At 35.7% G+C, this 19,603-nt stretch overlaps 1 protein-coding gene across 1 annotated transcript in view; it reads right to left on the bottom strand.

The window, feature by feature from the left end:
- TM9SF3 (transmembrane 9 superfamily member 3) overlaps positions 1-19,603 on the bottom strand; it is a 46,472-nt gene that overhangs the window by 21,318 nt on the left and 5,551 nt on the right. The window contains exons 2-7 of the mRNA XM_005520539.3: positions 16,918-17,113; positions 10,481-10,603; positions 5,572-5,732; positions 3,371-3,448; positions 2,326-2,457; positions 1,638-1,804 (exon numbers count right to left, since the gene is read on the bottom strand). Of these exons, the coding sequence (XP_005520596.2) occupies positions 1,638-1,804; positions 2,326-2,457; positions 3,371-3,448; positions 5,572-5,732; positions 10,481-10,603; positions 16,918-17,113 (857 nt within the window). The remainder of the gene's footprint in view (positions 1-1,637; positions 1,805-2,325; positions 2,458-3,370; positions 3,449-5,571; positions 5,733-10,480; positions 10,604-16,917; positions 17,114-19,603) is intronic.

Consider the following 19,603-nt stretch of genomic DNA (forward strand, 5'->3'; position numbering starts at 1 on the left):
CATCCCTCTGCTATTCTTTGACAGCAAACAGCAATAGGTTCTCAGCTGACTTACTGTACTTTCTTCAAATTAGCTGCTGAGAGATTCTAGTTACTGCCATTTTGGTTTTTGAGGAAATTCAAAAGGAAATTGCGTTCAATGAAGCAATCTTCAGCACTTAAGCTTCCTTGACTGCACCACCAAAGCAAATATACCTGCTGGTCACACACACTGAAAGACTGTTTTGCCAAAATTTGTTTTTTAAAAACTTCTTGTAACTTGACAATTTAGAAACACATGCAAAACCTCCAAGAGCAGGCACAGTCTGAAATGGCACTGCCACTGTGTAAATCCAGGCAACCAGTAAAAACACCAGACCTGGTGCTATTTTCCTAAACATAAGAATTGTCTGCACCACATTTGGTCAACTGTTCCACTACGCACCCAGAATTAAATTCACTTTGAAAGTGACAGAAAGGCCTATTGCAATAAAAGACTAAGGGTACATATCTTTCCAAAAAAGACTGTTCTGATATGTTTTACAACTGACATGACTAACTTACAGCTTCCCTACAGGGCACATACATTCAGAAATTATTTAATTCTGTCCTCTAAAGGGCTGACATACTACACAATTAAAAGTGTGTATGTATACCTAGAAATATAACCATGAGGCACAAGGAGGGGAATAACACCCTATGAAAAATGAAAATATGCCAAGATTCTGGTACTACAGAGTGGCTTTTTAAACACACCATTAAAAAGCCACTAAATTGAAAAGCAAGAGTTCTCTCTAGCGGCACATTAGAAGTATTACAACTTGTTAAAAAAAGTTACAAGTAATATTCACAGATGAAAGTTTTAGTCACTGCTTAAAACAAATGACTTGTAAAAAACCCAAAACACAAGCCAATAATGCCCTCCAACACCCAAAATACAACCACTACACAAACAGATGAAGTTCACACAGTAACCCAAAAATCTCAATCAAATTAAGAACTACAGGAAGAAAACAGCTGAACCACATGTAGTGTGTTAAATTTAAACTTGAATATTACTTATTTTTTTAAAATTGATTCTTTCCAGTCAGGACCACAGCCCACCTGTTTATTGGGATTTGCCATCAACACAGGCTGAGCATTACATGTTCAAAAGAACTTAAGTAATTACATTTTCATTCCCAAGCAGACTCGTAATAAGACTGACTTAATACTGACTTGTCAGCAGAAAACAGGACTATTCACAACCGAGCACACTCTTATTTCAGTCTTCACAGGACATGGTGGGGAAAGAGGGTCAGAGATATACCAACACCTTGTTACTCTGGATGAAACCAGGAGTGAAATGTGTAACTTTGAATACATATATTTCCCATATTATCTACTAATGACTCTGCAGAACATCAACCTAGTTTCCTAATAAATCATTCAAAAAGCAAGCACTACAAGAGAAAATCAAAGGAGACTGACTAATATGATAACAATAGAACAATGTTTCATTACAAATTAAAAGGGCACTTCTTAATACTACATCCGATCTACGGAATACAACTGAAGTCTCTCAAACACTTTTTTCAGGCCAGTTAGAATGATAATTTTTGTAATTAATTTGTTCATTTAAACATTTATATATGGAAGACATGGCACAATTATACTTACTCTGTGTATAAATCTTCTATCATTGCAACAATAATGACTATAAGAGACACAGCAAAAATTTGACAGCCAGAACCAATAAGCGATGAAAATATTAGAGGATGACTGGATGGTCTAAACACATCTCCATGGACCTGCTTCCACCCATACTCATCACCTAGATCTCTGTCCTGGGAACAACAACAACAAATTTTAAGTCTAGTCATGACAATTAAAGACAAACACACAAGCTACATAAAAACAAAAGGTCTGATTTAATAAAGCAAACTTCAAGTGAAGTGTGTCTTCTCTTCTGAATGCATTAAATCTAACAGAAAAGTTTACTTTTCAGATGCTTATGGAAGACAACAACAAATTACTACCTGAATGTACAATACAATAAAACCTAGAATCCCTCCCTGTCCCTAAAGCCTCTGAGGTGCTTAGGAGTACATCAGGCTTCTACTACAAAGTCAGAATGGACCTAGTTTATCCTAAGGTTGGATATGAATGTTAACACAGTGACTACAGAGAGATTTTTCAGTTGCAACCTAGAAGCATGTTATAAAGAAACCAGTAACACTTTCAAGACACACAAAAGGCATTTTCTGTCCAATTGAAGAAAGCCATTCAGAGCTGCTAACACAATGAATGTATGACAGGAAACAATAAGCCCTAAAAAGAGATTTTAAAGTGTGAATGCAGATCTTACCATATCATCCATTTCTTCCTCCTTGCTGTATCTTGCATAATCTTTTCGCAAAGTTCTCATTAATATCATAGACACCAGGCCAACCAGAAAGATCACCATCATAAAAGAATTGAAAATTGAAAACCAGTGAATCTAAAGAAAGAAAACACACCCAATAAGGTTTAGAACTGTAAATGTATTTCAAATTGTTCCAAGAAGGATAAACTGTTGCCTACAAGGACAGCTTGTCAGCACTAGCTTAACAATAAACCTTATTTAACTACCACACTTTTAGAAAAATGTGACACTAAAACTGGCCTGTGAAACTTCATACATAAACCTTTTTAACAGCCAACCTTGCTCAGGTTAAAGTTAGTTTAAGCAATAGCAAAGTTTGAACAACTGGCTGTGCACACTCCCTTGGTAAGCAAAAGGCAACAGGATGTACTGCTGCCTTCCTAGGGAACAGGTTTAAGTAGCAAAGCCAAAGGAATTATTGCTTTACAGAGGATCAAAATGTGCAGCAGCATTATTTTTGCTCTCAAAAGCATATCCTTCTGGTTTTCACTGAGGTCCAAACAGAACACAAAGTCTCTACTTTCAGAAAGTAGACAGCTCAGTACACTGCCCTTAAAGAGCTTACAACCTCAGATTTAAACACAACTGATAGTGCCAACTGGTTTAGGCAAATGCTTTTTGCTCTGCATTTACTTCAGAAAGAAGTCTATGGCTAACTGCACTAATTCAGCTTATACAGTTGCACAGTCGTGTCCCTGAAGTTTCATTGCTTCTGGTCACTTCAATGTATTTTCTTGAACTACCCTGTATTTTCTGCAAGCTTGAAGCTTGCCTGCATATTTATTGAAGCCCTCTAAAAAAATGGAGCCATCCTACTTTAGCAGCAGCACTACCACCTAAACAACAGTGAGACCTCCCTGCTTTATTGTCCCAGAACACCTGGAAAATCTGAAAATTCAAAGGCATAATCAAAAAATTGCATGACATCTAAACTAATGCAACCATTTTAAAGGGATGTATTATAAGGCTGTCTTAGAACAATACATACTCTGTGCTGAAAGAAAGATGGGTCAAGATACTTGTCAAATCGGTCTTCAAACTTCACATCTGATTTCTTCCATTTCACCTGAAGAGAGAAGTATTTTTATTTCAAAAGCTCCTTACAGTATTTTTAGCTATACTCACATGCAGAAACCCAGAACACATATTAAATATCATCCACTTTAAAAGTTTTCTTTAATATGGATGGAGTTTGGCAAAAAAAACATGGAATGATGTTTTTAAAGACTGGCATCAAGGTCAGGCATAGAATGAACATCACCTTGCCTCATGGATCTAATCTTGTCCAATGCTTATGTTTATGAACAAGGAAGAATCAGTCTTGCACTGCCTCAGTTCTCACTGTCTCTGCTGTGAGGCTAACCAAAGATACAATTTGTAGCTGTCAAATACAACAAACCTTTTTCATGATTATAGAATCTATATTTTATATATATATATATAATATATATACACACACATAATTACTATGAATCTAGACATGTCAATTGCCAATAAATGACTCTGAAATCAACAGGAAAAGTGTGTTTATGGACAGACTATCACATGATAACAGTAAGCATATTACTGTCAGTTCTCCACCAGCTGCAGAGAGGACTGCTTTGGATTTAGAAAATATAATTGCATTAATGAACTATATGGTGCTAGTATGGTAGTACAAAGTATTTTTGAGAATTTTTGCAACACTGCATTTAAAAATTAAAATAATTTTAGAAACTAAATACAAGCCTACCTAAAAATCTTTTTGCAAAAGCATGCCAAAAATAATCAGGATTTTTAGTGATACTTTAATGAATGCAGCCCCTTGTAAATATCTATTTTAAAATACATGAGGAGGAACTATCCCTTCCAAAAGCCGCTGTCCTACTGAGTATAGAAAAAAGCATATAAATGTAGATTGAATATTCCACTCATCACAGTTCTGAGACATATAAAAACCCCAAGATGCAAGCACTACTCACTTTGAGGTTTAATACTAATGTTCCTCAGTTCAAATTACAACCTTGTTCAAGATTAATAGCTCAAAACATTAGTAGTTTTCAAAACTGTTTCAAGCAGATACATGTCTCATTAGAGCATCTGCCACTATGAAGCACAACTTAGAACAAATCCATCAGTGACAATCTGCGAATTAAACACCACACACAGGCCAGCCCAGCAATTGCCCAGTGGTGCCAAAAGAATTTACCTTTGTACACTAAAAAATTTGAAGGGAATATCTTATATTATTTTCATTACTGGCTCAAATCTGTCCAACTTAAAATATAGAGCAAATGGACTTCCCAGTGCTGTCAGAATTTGAAATTGCAAATTCTGAAATTTCTACTATCAATTTTGCAGCAAAAATAGGGAAATCAGTGTGAATGTAATTCTAAAAAGCACATACAAAACCCAGTTATCTACACTTCAAACTATACAACTTATTCAGCCCAGGAGAAATGTACTTGTGGCAAGAATATTCTCTGAAATAAAATCCTATGCTGACATCCACTGCTAATGCATGGAAGAAAAGCAGTGCATTAAAAAATGGTTTCACTATACAAATGTGCTGAACATGGCAAGTGAACCATCACTTGATTTAAGTAACATCAATTAAATACAGAGGAAAACTGAAAAAATTAATTTGTCTCAATCAGCAAGCATTGTTTACTCATTACCTTTTATCACAGCAACTCAACAGCAGAGAGCTTTAGAAAGAAGAAACTTAAAATCTTATTTATCATGTAAATAAGAAATTTCCATTGGAATTGAAAAAAAAGTAAATTTTGATATTAACTGTTTGCATAAAGGCTTACAGTGGGTTCTTATCCTAGCTCAGAGTCCAGTTCAAACCTATGATACAAACATCAGGAGTCCAAACATGAAGATGATGTGCACATACTCATAAGTCCTCTTTACATCTACTCTCCATCCTTTCAGGGTATCTTCCTTTTCCACTAAAACACTTTTCTGCACATTACAGAAGATCCAGTTTGGTTGGAGTACTTAAAAAAATCATAATTTTACATTTGTTTTTAATAAAACTATCACTTTTTTTAGCATTAAGACAAAACCATTGAAGGAGTGAAGATGCATCTTCCTCTAACACAGCCCAACATATCAGTACATACTGTAATATACGAGTACCTATTTTTGAGCTATTTCACCATGCAGAATTTCTTATTACAGGTCCATCACCAAATTACTTACTGAATATGACATCTGGATTTTTGTGTTTGGTACCAATTTCACCTTTCCTTCACTGGTCAGATTGACATCTACAATTCTATTTCCATTGAAACCAATTTCAAGCTTTTTGTAAGTCCAAAGGTAATAATCTTCTCCATTTTCATCTGCTTCTCCAACAATCCCTGTACAGGAAACAAGTGTAAGCATCTATTACAGGTATGCTTTTCAGATATTTTGCATTTATTTTTTTTTAAATATGTATTACAAAAAAGCTAAAAAAAGCAACATAAACAAAGAGAACACAGAAGACCTTATGCTCCTCTTTTCAATTCCAATATCTGGACTCCACTTTTAATCCACAGGTCTCTGAAAGAAGCATTTTGTAATGGCATTAAAAGAAAAACCATGCAGCTACAAACACTGAAGAAGACCCAACAACAGTGCCTGTACTTTTATTTGCAATTCTTATCAGATAAATAATTGGCTAAGCAGAGATTCACTTTCCCTAACAGAACTTAGCCAAGACCTCTATAATTTCCCATCTTCCATCTATTTATTCATGCATTGTTCTTCCTCTTTCTCTCTGTAATCCTCATTAGCTGACTTCCCAAAGTGTGCTTTTTGCTCTCATTTGTGCACAAGTTTCCAATGCTTGCCAAAAATATGGTTTTATATTAGAAATTCTTTACTGTGAGGGTGGTGAGACACTGGAACAGGCTGCCCAAGAGAAGCTGTGGCTGTACCATCTCTGAAAGTGTTCAAGGCCAGGCTGGACTGAGCTCTGTGCAACTTGATCTAGTGGAAGGTGTCCCTGCCCAGGGCAGGGGGTGGGGTTGGAACAAGATGATCTTTATGCCCCCTGCCAACTCAAACTATCCAAACCATTCTACAATTAAGGTCTTAATTTTCAGTAAGTTAGTGCAAAATGTCTCATCTACTACAGAAGAATTCCACAGACTGTGCTATGCTGTGTGAAAACAGATAAAAGTTTAACAGTCAACAAGTTCCCAGGCTATAAGTGCCACCTTTGATGTCAAGATCAAAGATCACATACAAGATGTAAAAGATGTAAAGTGACAAAAAAACAGCACTCAAGACACACAAGGATGAGGGGAATGGGAAAACAAGTAGGTGAAGGACATGGAACAGGCTATCACAAAGCACCAGGCATATGAAGGGCCTTTGAGCATCACCTGTGTTTTTTAATTTTCAAGGTGGTATTTTTCTGTCAAGTTTTTTTCTCATGCTCATCTGTCAGGATTGCCTTGTATATGCCATCTACATAAAACAGGTGCCAGTTTGTGCCTCTACCATACAGCCTGGCACCTGTCATGCCATCTGTTCCCATGGCAGAATCCAGAACCATGACAATACAGACCTCTAAACTACTTAAAGGACATTCTGATCAATCACTCACTGAAGGAATGAACTAACACAGTGCTTCACATACTTAGGGAATGTCCTGAAACAATCAAGCCTAGTCTCTCTCCACTGTGGGACATCAATTCAGGAAAAAATATAAAATTGAGTATTTTTTTTTCTGAATGCACATAAAAAGATCTGCTTGCCTTTTTCAGGTTAGAAAATAATGTAAATCTTCCAGAGCCCTCAAATAGCAGTTTGATGTCATTACCTTCAGCTTTCAGCAGTTAAGAAAGGTTAATTTATGCCTAGTCTTCACTGAAAATAGAGTACTTCTTACAGGGTACTTTGAGGACTGCTAGGGTGAATTAAGAATTAATGTTTCTGAGTATGTCTCATATCAGTAAGCCTCAGCAAGGTGGAAAACCACAAAGAACATAAAGGATGAACTTAACTAAAGTTTGCCAGGAGACAGGAGGAGTGCCATGAATTCATCTGGGATGAGCTCAGAGAAGTGAATGGTCTGCTCTAAGAACAGAATCAAAGAGAAGTTGCCTAGAATTCTCAGCAAACATTAGCACCATCTGAATCCTTTTCTTTTATATTCTTCAAGAGAGAACTTTCTTTTGCTAGCACCAAAAAAGTACTCCAGCCATCTACATTTAGGGAACAAAATTTTGGTTTAATCCAGCTACAAGATGCGAAGCAACAATGGAAAAAACTAGGATATTGGGTCACACAGTATATACAATACATGCTGTCTAGTAAGGTTCTCAAGATAGGCCACCTAAATGAAATGGATTAACATGATAACCTTCACACAGTAACAAAAAAAGTCATTCAGAAAAAGCTATTTTTAATGCAAGCCGAGGGTAAACAGTTCCAGACATTATCTTCACGAAACCAAAAAACTCTTTCTCAGTATTTAGAGTATTTCAGAGATGCCATAACTACTTCACTTCTTACTCCCAAGTATCTAAAATAGTACTAATGATTTTCTTCATTATAATAACTGAAATTTAGTAACTATTTAGAAATAGTTACAGCTATGCAATGACAATCAAGCAAAAGATATTTGCTTTCTTTAGCCTCTCTACCTGCCACCACATTACATGGTACTAGAGAAGTTTATGCAACACACTCAAAGGCACCAGCAAGCTGGCAGAGCCATGTGTACAGTATCATTCATGTCATATTCATAACAGAAGTACTTAAACTGTTCAGTTGCAACAAGTCTCAGTGCTTTAAGTTTTAAGCAGCACTCAGAGCCTGAAACCTTTCTCTTGTTGAACAGAGACACAGGAAAACAAATTGCAGATAAGGTATATTCCCAGTTTTCTCCACTGTACTGGGAACACAAAGGTCCAAAATACTCATTCAGACTTGCAGATAAACACCTCTGATTGGTTCTGGTGCGTCCACTCCTTTCTCAGCCTCCCACCAAGAATTCATTAATTTTTCTGAATAAAACTGAGGCTAATATTGACCAATCTGCAGTCCTGCTACTTCTACCTAACCTGCAGGAGACACAGATCAAAACTGTCAGCACCACCTGCTTTCACACCTGATGTCAGATTATATCCTTACACAATATTACCAGTACTTATGATCCTGTAGTCCCCTATTATGACGCACAGCTTGAGATCCTGGTTCCAAACTATCAAAAGCAGCTTCCTAGTATCTTAGAAAGATGCTACCTAGATTCTACACATTTTCTAGCTGACTTCTTGTGCATAAAAAGCATACTATTGGGAAACATTAAAAACAATGGAATCACAGGAAAACAGATTTTTTTATCTGAGAGCATAAAAGTTGTCAGTGTATAGAAGATTTAGTAGGTATTTTTTATTCTTTGGCATTTTAGATGATGAAACATGACTAGAAAAATAAATCCTAAAAAAGAAAGCCTCCAAGACTTGTTAGCCACATAAGATTCAAAAACAGTCAGCTTAGCATCCATCATCCTTGGGCAATTCAAAGCCTACATCCCTGCTACTAGTCTAGAAAAATAATTCATTGGTCTTTTGCTGAAAGGCCAAAGCCATAAAAAGTATTGTAGCAACAACTGTAGCTGATGCATGCTTTTAAAAAGCTTACCAGCAATTGCACAATTAGTACAGTAAAGGCCCCACAGAGTAATTCTGGTCTACTCCAAGCCCAGCTACAGAGCCATTACACACAGTAAGCAAATCAGCTGAAAAGAACAAAATCAATATTAAGTACTTCTCTTCAGGCATTATAATGGTATCTCCTAAAAACAGATACATCAAAGCAAAACCAAAAAAAATCCCAGATCTTCCCGGCTACCAGATAGACAATAAATAAATAAAGTGTCAATATTTCTGCCATGCTCATCAGACAGATATTTTCTAAAACAAATTAAAGTAAAAAAGAGCTAAAAAAAGCACCCTTTGTCAAAATTAATGAATGATGGATAGCATTATTCATATCACCTATCAAAGAACTTTTCTTGAACTGCATTTTTGTAGGTGGTGTGAGATTTTGTTTAGTTTGGTCAGGTTTACCTCTTTCACGGAACACAGGCAACAAAGACCTTACCTTACCAAAACATTTTATGGCTGCTTTTCATTTCCTTTCAGTTTACATCTACAACAGGGGGATTAGGCCTTGGACAGTTTGGTTGATTGCTATCAATGCTAAGTGCAATCTGCAGAGCACTCTTTACTAGGTATGAGATCACAGTTTATGAGAGAGCAACAAAACACAGAGACCTTAGGAGACAATGGCAATAAAGATACAATTTTATTCAAGACACAAGCACTTCTAAGCCCAGATTAATAATACTCAGCAAGAGAAATTTTGAGAACTGTAAATGAATAAGTGAAATAAATCTCCATATAAACACAGACTACAAAGCAATACTGTTAACAGCCACTAAATTACCATAAAAGTAAACAAAACAGTTTTTGCATGAGTAATAAAGAAAGTATCAAAATAAAGTTTCAACTCTCAAATAATTTTATGAAACATGTTATTCATGATTACAATAACATGGACCTTATGTGTAAAATATCTAATTACCACTCACTTGAACATTTGAACAGATTTAAATCTAGGAACTTACAGTTATTAAATCAGGGCTTGAGAAACAAAACAGCTTTTCACTGTTTTTGTATTTCACTAGTACAGCCATTCTACTGTTCTTTCACTGCAATAAGCCTTCAACTTATTTCACACAGAATTGATTAGGCTGGAAAAGACCACTGAGATCATCAAGTACAACCTATGACCCAAAATCATCTTGTCAAATAGACCATGGCACTGAGTGACACATCCAGTCTTTCCTTAGACACCTCCCTGGGCAGCCCATTCCAAAGTCTAATCATTCCTTCTGTGAAGAAGTGCTTCCTAATGCTCAACCTAACCCTCCTCTAGTGCAGCTTAAGACTTCATCCTCTATTACTTCATTTCATGTTCTTCTGAATTTGTTACAAGAATATGAATCTGACATGCAAGTCAAAGTTTAGTCATTAAATGACTCCATTAAACCCACTAGTACAGGACTTGAGTATGTGTAATCCAGTCATTAATGTATAGCATCACTCACCCCATATTGGCAAGTCATCAATATACATCTGGTACCAATAGTGATTTTTGATAGCATACACAAATGCATCTCTTCTTCCCTTGTCCAAGTCAACTTCACAGTAAGTAGTCTGCATTACATCATCTGCAAAAAAATTAAAGCACAGTTAAAGATTTATTAATGAGCTGGCTCAAAGTGAAGGCGAACCAAGCAAATGGAGGAATGGACAGTGCTGAAGTCTCCAAGCCCCCTTGGCTATCCTCAAGTAGGTAACAAAAAGAACAATTAAAAAGGAACCATTAAAGCAAACACATGACTGTGTTCCGAAATCTACACTTCTGCATGCAGAGGCTTCCCACATTCTGGACTTGTACTAAGGAAAGATTTCACAGTATCCTTTTGCTGCTTCACCCCCACTAAATTAAGGTACAAAAGCTGATGGCAGATTCACCTGAACAGATAATGAGATCTCTCTAACTTTAACAAGAGGTAAGAAATTATTAACAAATACCTAAAACTCTTTACAACATTGTCTCTCTATTTTACTATAATCAGCTTCACAGACTAGGAATAATGTTTGTAAAAAAACATAAAACTTTTTAAAGTTCTCAGCAATTTTGAAGAAACTACCACTAAGGAAGAAACAAAGTGATCAGAGTAAAGAGAGAAAAAAAAGAGAGAAGACAAAAATAGAAATAATGCAAAGAATGTGCAATAAGCTGCATTTTCAAATAAAATAAATCCCCCTATTTCAGCCAGAAAGTTATTCTTCCCCACCTACAATTCCTAAGTTATACTGTTAGCCATTCTTTTGCATCCCAGCTTCCTTCCCTAATGTCTCCTTTTCAAGTGAAGAAAGATGAAAGGCCTCATATTTACAAGACTTCAGATAGCAACGTATTCAGAGACAAGTTCCCTCATCTACATCTTGGCAATCATTTTCATGCTACAAATAGTGAAACACAGTAAAAGTAAAGAATTCCAGCTTCTCATATTTTTGTCATCACTGGAATTGAGGACCCATTTTAGTAGATAAAATTAATTTATTCCCTAAGTACAGTTCTAATTTGTATCAAAATTCAGCTTACTTTCTTTGATACACTAACTACAATATAAAGCTTAAAAGGAAAATCAAATCACTAGCACAGAAAGAGCACAGCAAGCAGAATATTTCTAACACAAAACATAATTTCTCTGATAACAACAAAAATAAAAATATGGCATGTATATCTGATCAACAAAACTTTTTTTTTTTCTGGAGAAAAAAGAGTAACAAAACCATTCAAGTCAACAAATGTACAACAAATGTACCAAGAAGACTTTGCACAGACAACATTCTCAGGGCCAGCACTGACTGGTACATTCAAGAGAAGGAAGCCATTAAAGTTGGCACCACAGCTGAAACAGACGTACAAACTCAAGTTTGCACTTATGTCTCTACTGAGCTGGATCCTATATTTTTGGACTATGCTTCCCTCCACACGCAAAATGCCTCTGCTTGGAACTTTTTCATTTTAACAGATTTTTTAATTGTCATGACATTAATTAAAAGGGGAAAAAAAGCACCAACTCACAAACCCCAGAATTATTATTTTCTGGATTTCTTGTTAAGTAGGGATTCTTTCCAAAATATTTGTCACTTCACTGTCATACTATGTTCAAATAAAAGATAACACCTTTCTAATAGTACATTTTTTGACTCAAAGGATTGTTCAACACACAGATCAAGCCATGAATCAATACAGGCAAAAGAGAAACTGATAGAGGCTGTTAAAGAAAGCATTTCCCAGGGCCAAAGCAAGAAGCCTGTTTTAGAGAAGTATCATGAGGGCCAGGCTGGCTTTAGGTGACTCTTGGGTTCACAGTGGTACCAGCACAGGTAGGTTAGACCATAACCTACTCTAGAAATTACTCTGTGGGTTTTCATACTGTGGAATTTGCCAGTTGTTTGTTTTACCAATTGAAATGAGCTATTCTGCATATAATGCTTTAGGATATAAACAGTGAGGTTTGCTGCTGTTAGGAAAAATGGACTTTGGAATATCATTTGAAGTGAAACAACTGCACTGACACAAGGCTGCAGATAGCAGCGTGCCACAAAAAAAAAACCTGTCTTCACCTATTTTTACAGATCTTATTCCCAGTATTCAGAATACCAGAAGACAACACAGAGAGAGTATAGTCAAATCTGGATTAACTGTGTTACAAGTTGCTCCAAGGCACACACACAAAACACCAGCAGAATCACTGGAAACAACCTCTGCAAAACACAGACGTGACATTACATATGGAATATAATGTCAGCCATACTGCACAGTACAGTTCCTCTCACCTCCCTTTAAAACAAGTGAAGGAAGACAAGTGCTCCTTTTTCCAGCCACTAACAGCTGAAGCTCTCATTTAGTTACAGGACAGGATTAGGTGGTCAAGCCTAAACCCACTGTGTTAAATTATTAAATGAAAGAAGCTTAGAACATCATTTGGTGGCTGAGGAATCTGATGTCTACTTAATTACAGCTTGACCAGATCTAAGGTTTTGCATATGTTAGAGAATTCAAATCAAAGTTATGGCTGGATGTGTATCCTAGAGGAGAGCAAACTTAAAGGCACGTTTTGTTCCTCTGTATCAGGGATGTGAAAGAGGTAATATCTGCTACGTAATAAAGCTTCAGTAACATCAGTAGCACATTTGGGAATTTTTTTTAAAAGCATGACTCATTAGAGAAGCAAGTGTGCTTAGCTGGATTTCAGATCTCCTATGAACAGTAAGATCAGTGGTGTTTTATTCAAACATGTGAACCATATAAAATCTCATAATATCTGACAGCTCTCAATGTCATCCTTCTAGAGGTGTACCAGAAGAAAGTTTGGATGAAGAATTCTCCCATTAGAAAAATGGTCATTTAGTAACATTTCCGAAGAAGTACAAAATGCAATTTTGTTAAAACATCCTTTTCCCCTTTAAATTCTTCTTCTTTAATGGCACTGTATGGTAATATCAAAAATTAATTTTCAAACTGCTATTTTCAAATTGCTATTACAGCAATGTTCAATACATTTAATAATTTACTACATCTCAGGTATAACAGAGAATGTCATTCAAATACCTGAGTAAAGAACTTGATATATTCATTAAAAAGCATTATCCTAGATTTAGCTTGAAAAGATAATTAAGCCAACCAAAACCTTAAAAGTTATATTTCAATATGAGTGTATGTTAATAATTAATTTCTTCCTTCACACGGGTACTTATACAGATTTGAGACCTGTGATATAAGAACATTGTCCATATTGAAACAGAAGGAAAATCCAGTGATCTAGTACCATAACATGTATCCCTTCATATGCCACTTAATAAAACAAGAAAAACTACTTCATGGATATTTGAATAGAGTCTACATTTTCCCCACCAGTCACCACTATGAGAGTTCAGGTGGAAACCTTCACTCTTAGAAGGGAACACTTCTGCAGAATCATAATTTTTTTATTCTAGTTCAAAAAATACAGGCAATGCCTACTGATTCAACTGCCAGTTTCACTTAAACAGTTTAGTACTTCAGCTAATAACAGCTGCAGCCTAAACAGTTATTTTAATATGATGAACAACATGCAACTTCACACTTACCTGCTACAGCTGTCCAGTCAAACAATGTTGAGAAGGGAATTATTTTTTATTGCAGAAGCTAATTTATTAAAACAATTCTATCTCACTTTTACTCACTTTGGAAGATAAAAGCGTAAAAGTATCAAGTTCAAAATGAATTTAATTTTGTAAACTCATACAATATTTTAAAGAGAAAGAAATGCCTGCAAGTGGTAATCTTGCCATAATGCCAAACGCACATAAAGAAAAGCACAGATGCCTTTTAACTCAGAACTTAGATATGATTCACATATTCATGAAGAAAATCTGTGAAAGTTTATTACTTATTATCTTAACTATTTCAGCTGCAGATTTTAGATACTCAACACTCCTTAAAGCCCTATCTTTTACTTAAGAACACATGAATCTATCGGTACCAACCAAGCCTCTATCTGTTAACAGAAAGGAAAAAGGAAAACAAAAAAACCAAAAAAAACCAAACTACCACAAAAACACCAACAACACTGTTTCAGTTTAATTGCAGCAGTTTCTGGAACACTGATGCTGAGCTGAAGCCTGTATCAATCACACAGAAATAAAACTTATTCATTACAAAAAAGAAATTTCAATTTCACTGAAACAATCTAGTTACAATTACCAAAAAAAAAAACAAAAAAAAAAAGTGAACACCACTTCCACAAAGAACAAGGTCTACCATTAAAATGTCACCAAAAAACTGAGCTAGCATCACATTTCAACAATCATACTGGACAAGATTTCTTTATACAAATGCTAAACTTTGAGGACTGGTCTATGAAATCCAAATTTTATAACACATAAATTGGATATAAATTGCACGGGGTTTATGACAGCTTTTAAGCTTCTAAAAACATGAATTTAACTATTGTAATCCTCTGCTCTAGTTCTTGATTTTTAAAACCTGTGTATCAAGGGGATTTGAATTACATAAATTTTACATAATTTTATATTAAATACTAATTTCATACTAAATACTAATAATTACGGTTCAAATTAATTTATACTTGCTACTCTAAAATGTAGAAAAAGTAGTATTTTAATACTTTTAACAGCATATTAAGGATAGTAAAATAGAGTTGACTCCCATTTCGCTTCATGGACCACTGCTAGAAATACTAAAACAGCTTCTGATGTAGAAGCTGCTGGGTAACAGTTAACAGCAAGGGGATTATTGTCCTCATCTTATATCCAGAGGACACAGACTGCAAGAGAAAAAACTGAAGTGCACATGTGCAGCTTCACACAGCATGTACACATACTTAGGAAGCAACCAGATTTCATGCACCATCTGCTTTACTGAGAACATCTGACCTGCAGCCACTTTGGTTGGGAGCTCAATTCACTGCAAGTCCAATATGGATTATCAATCTACCAAGCTCCAAGGTGTTAATAACAAGAATTAAATTTTTTAAAATTCTGTGCTTTGGCTGTATCATTGCAGTAAACATAAATTCACACATCTAGTCTTTTCAATTTGGTACTGCAGCTAGAGAGTGCATTTGTCACAGGAATAAGAGAATCTCTTTGTAAAGTTGGGGTACTTGAAGTAAAAATTACACATCAAACTGGCTGTACAAACATTTACCATATTCTGATAAGAGAAGTTTTGTTAATCTTCACCACTGTGTTAAATTGCTGCCAGTTGCCTTCACTGTTTTTCCATTTTATGTTCTGAATACATTCTATGAGGTTTGACAAGGAAACTTTTCTCTCACATTGAGTAAAATTTTCAGCACACTACAAGTGTTAAAAACCAGTAGTAGGACTGTTTCCCAGTGTTTGTACAGGTACTGCTTCTTTCTTAAAAGGAAAGATTCAACTCCAAAATCCTTTAGTGTGGCAATGCAAATTGCCTCTATGCAAATTAAAAATTATGAAGAATTTAAGGTATTAATAAACTTTCTAAAAATCTTTTATTCAACTTATCCTACTGCTAGCAAAAACATCATTAGGTCTTTTATTTTGCAGATGTCCACTTTTGGATAAAACTTCTACACCTTACAGAAACTAAATCCCATCTGACTGTAAATGCTCAGACAAGGGCATAAGCATATGCATAAGTTCTCTATCCAGTTAAGCACTAGTGATGCAATGAAGTGTAGTATTCTGGAAAAAAGATACACAGAAACATAAATTGAATTAAATTAATAAATGTTAAAATTCAAGAGGCAAAAATAATCTGATACTGTTTGAAGTTCTGCAACTACTAGCGACAGATATCTGAAAGGACACACGCAGAGAAATTATGCAACAGAAGACTCAGGCCTTAATACCAAGAAATACATTTGCAAAAGAAGTTAAATGTCTTCTCTGTAACAATATGGCAAAATGGTGAGGACAGGAAACAACAGGAAAAAAACAACCAAACCAGCTTCATCCTGCTCCATCCTGACTGGTGTATGATGAGTTAGTACTATAAAGGTATTTGTCCAAGTTATTTTAAACTAGACAGTGATCAGAAGGATAAAATCATCAACTTTGTGTTGCAGTGGAACTTTGAGATGTTGAGCCCTTGCTATACCTCTGCAATTGCAGTGAGTCTGCAAGTATTCATTATCATAGGAAACATATGCAGAAAACTTAGTTTTACTTTGTAAAATGATATCAATTACTTCAGAAGCAATATCTGCTGCAAGCATATTCCTTCAAGGGCATGTAGATGGAAACTTCGCTGTAAACTCAAAAGCCAGTGGCAGTAACCTTGCAGGGTGTACCAATCAACAATACAAAACTCAGTTGCTAGCAGCAAGAAAATTTCAGTTCTTCTCATTAAAAGACCAAGTTTGAAGAGTTTGTGTATTTTTTTAAGTGATTAAATGCACTTTGAATCACTTACCTTTGAATTTGATGTCAAGACCACTAAATTCCAACTCAACTCCTTGAAGTGCTTCCCCTAGGGTTTCATGGTAATGGCTGATGCTTTTTTTTGATCCCACACAGAATGGGAGAGAGAAGTATTTGTATGTTTCTTGGCGATTGTGGTAGGGTCCTACAGTATTCATCCATAGAACAACTTCCTCTTTATCTTGGTACTGAAAGATAAAGTTATTGAGTTAGATAAGAAGCCCAGCAGAATAAAAATGTTCAAGAAGTTCTCATTCATATTAACTAACAGGGCAGGATTGTTCAATCACAGGAAACAGGCACATTTAAAGACAGTTAAGCACTTTTGTCTTTTGCATGACAGGGATTACAGGATAAATTTTCAGCCTATTTTCTTAGAAAAAGAAAAGCCAAGTTGATCATACAGTTTCTTAGAACCTATCAGCAAGCAGAAGTGGAAAAAACCAGAAGTCTTGAAAATAAATAAGCTTTTACTAATTTTGTAAAAACACAGATCCGTTAAAAGCAAAACTCTGCTTATCTCAACTGAAAGAAACACCAAATTAATGTCTTGTTAAACAAGATTTTAGTGAAGTAGTCAGGCAATCTACCCACACTGACAGATATTCTGTATTTTCCTAAAATGCAGCTCCCTTTCTTTTTAGTAAGGGTATAAATTGCATTCAAAATTCCCAGAAGAGCACAACGCCTCACAGGAAGCACTAAAATTAAACTGTTGCATACCTACAGTAGCCAAGAACCAAAGTCAGACAGAAGAACTGTGTTTTGATGCATTTCCAACATTCCCACAGTGAAAAAACAGAAGAGCAAGAAGTCTGGTGGCTGACATGCAATTCTCTCAGGGAACATTCACTCTTCACTTTCCACAGCTATTGCTAGCCAGGAAAACATATTCCTTGTCTAGGAGCCAGTAATTTTTTTCAAGCCCTTATTACTTCTGAACAACAACAAAAAAATACTTAGAGCCATTAATCTATCAGTATTCAAATACTGGACAAATTCAGGAAAATTAAATGATCTGAAATAATAATTTGCATTATATCTGTATGTATCTGGACAAAGTATTAGATTTGCTGATTAATACACAAAGTCTCTGATGCAACACAACTTCTTCACCTATAATTGCAACAGAATAAGAGGGACAGGGATAGTTATATAACTTCTAAGGCAGAAAAAAACCCTACTTATAACTATATACACATGAAAGCAAATCACTACATAGGTCCCAAATTTTTTTAGGTACAGAAGTATAAAGTACTATTATAAGACCAAAACACAGACACAGAACAACTTGGAGAAGAAAAGGAAGTAAAATGTTAATTAGACATAGCTATTATGTAGTGCACAGCTGAAATACTGAATACAGTTCTGTATCTCCCTTTTTAAAAAATGAACTAAGGTTCTTCAACTTCATTTATTCTGAACAACCACAGTCACAGAGGTTAATGCAGAAATAATTAAGTATATGCAGAATGAAAAAAATATTATTCAGATTAAATGTTTAAAAGTTAAACACAAGGATTTAAACAAACATGCTTTGGAAAATAATTTAATCCCTTTAAACTAACACGCCATCTCAATTAAAGGCTCATCTTTTTTGTTTGAAAAGAAGTACAAAGGTCGTTCCAGCCTCTTATGTGAGTGGTTTCCAAGAAGAAACTTAAAATATCTTACTAATTTCATTCTGACCAAACACTTCTCATTTTCACAAACCTGCCCCTTTGCAGAGCACACACTTCAGAGCATTTCTGACAGCTAAAGAATGTCAAAGCATCAAATAAAAAGTACACAAGAGAAAGTAGACATTCCTCCTCTCTGTCAGCAACCAGAAATGTTATACCAGTGCAGCACACTCATCTAAAGAAAGCTGGTAAAGAAAACAGAAAGAAAGCAAAACCACAGCTCCAACCCCCTCAGCTGCAGAAGCAGACAGTGGAATCTGCACTTCAAATCCGCCTCTAGCTCTTGCCAAGGGAGCACGGGACAAGCTGGTCCATATCTCTTCCTCGCCTGTTATTTCTATGTCTTCTGTTTCTTCCTCTAACAGCTGCAGAACATATTTCCCGCCCTTTCTCAAAATGGTCTTAACTTGTCAAGAGCCCACTTCAGCACTACTTGTACCAAACAGCTTACCTATGTCTCTGCTCAGCCTTCAGTAATAGAATATGACAACATCCTTAGGTCTGTGAGTTCATCTTTGCCTGCCTGCATAAAGAAAGCACTGACCACTGCTTTTCTTAGCTGCTTCTTTCTGACATGCTTCATACTGAGCTGGGACCTCCACATTTTTGGAACTATACCAGACGTGACAGATGAGGCAGAAACCAACAGATTAAGAACATAATATGCAAAATCTTGCTATGTTTGCTGACCTACCAATATAACTAAATAGTAATTACAACATCTGCAATAACAAATCTGGTCTTTGCTTGTCTCTTATCTGCATGGGGCTTAGTCCTTCTTCAGGACTTACAAGTTTTTCCCACAATGACTCCAAGATCCCATCAGCCTGCTCTAGAGAGAAAAGGGGCCACATCAAACAGATGCAATGAACTCAGTCTGCATTTATTACTTCCTACTTTCTCACAACCACCCCAGAACAGCACAAGATAAATCTTTTCAGGACTGCTCCATAAACAAACAAGCACCTCACTCACGGCAGTCCTTAGGCACAGCTG

Source organism: Pseudopodoces humilis, chromosome 9, assembly GCF_049639895.1.
Source record: "Pseudopodoces humilis isolate 2021_Gansu_Grassland_sample_001 chromosome 9, ASM4963989v1, whole genome shotgun sequence".
Taxonomy (NCBI): Eukaryota; Metazoa; Chordata; class Aves; order Passeriformes; family Paridae; genus Pseudopodoces; species Pseudopodoces humilis.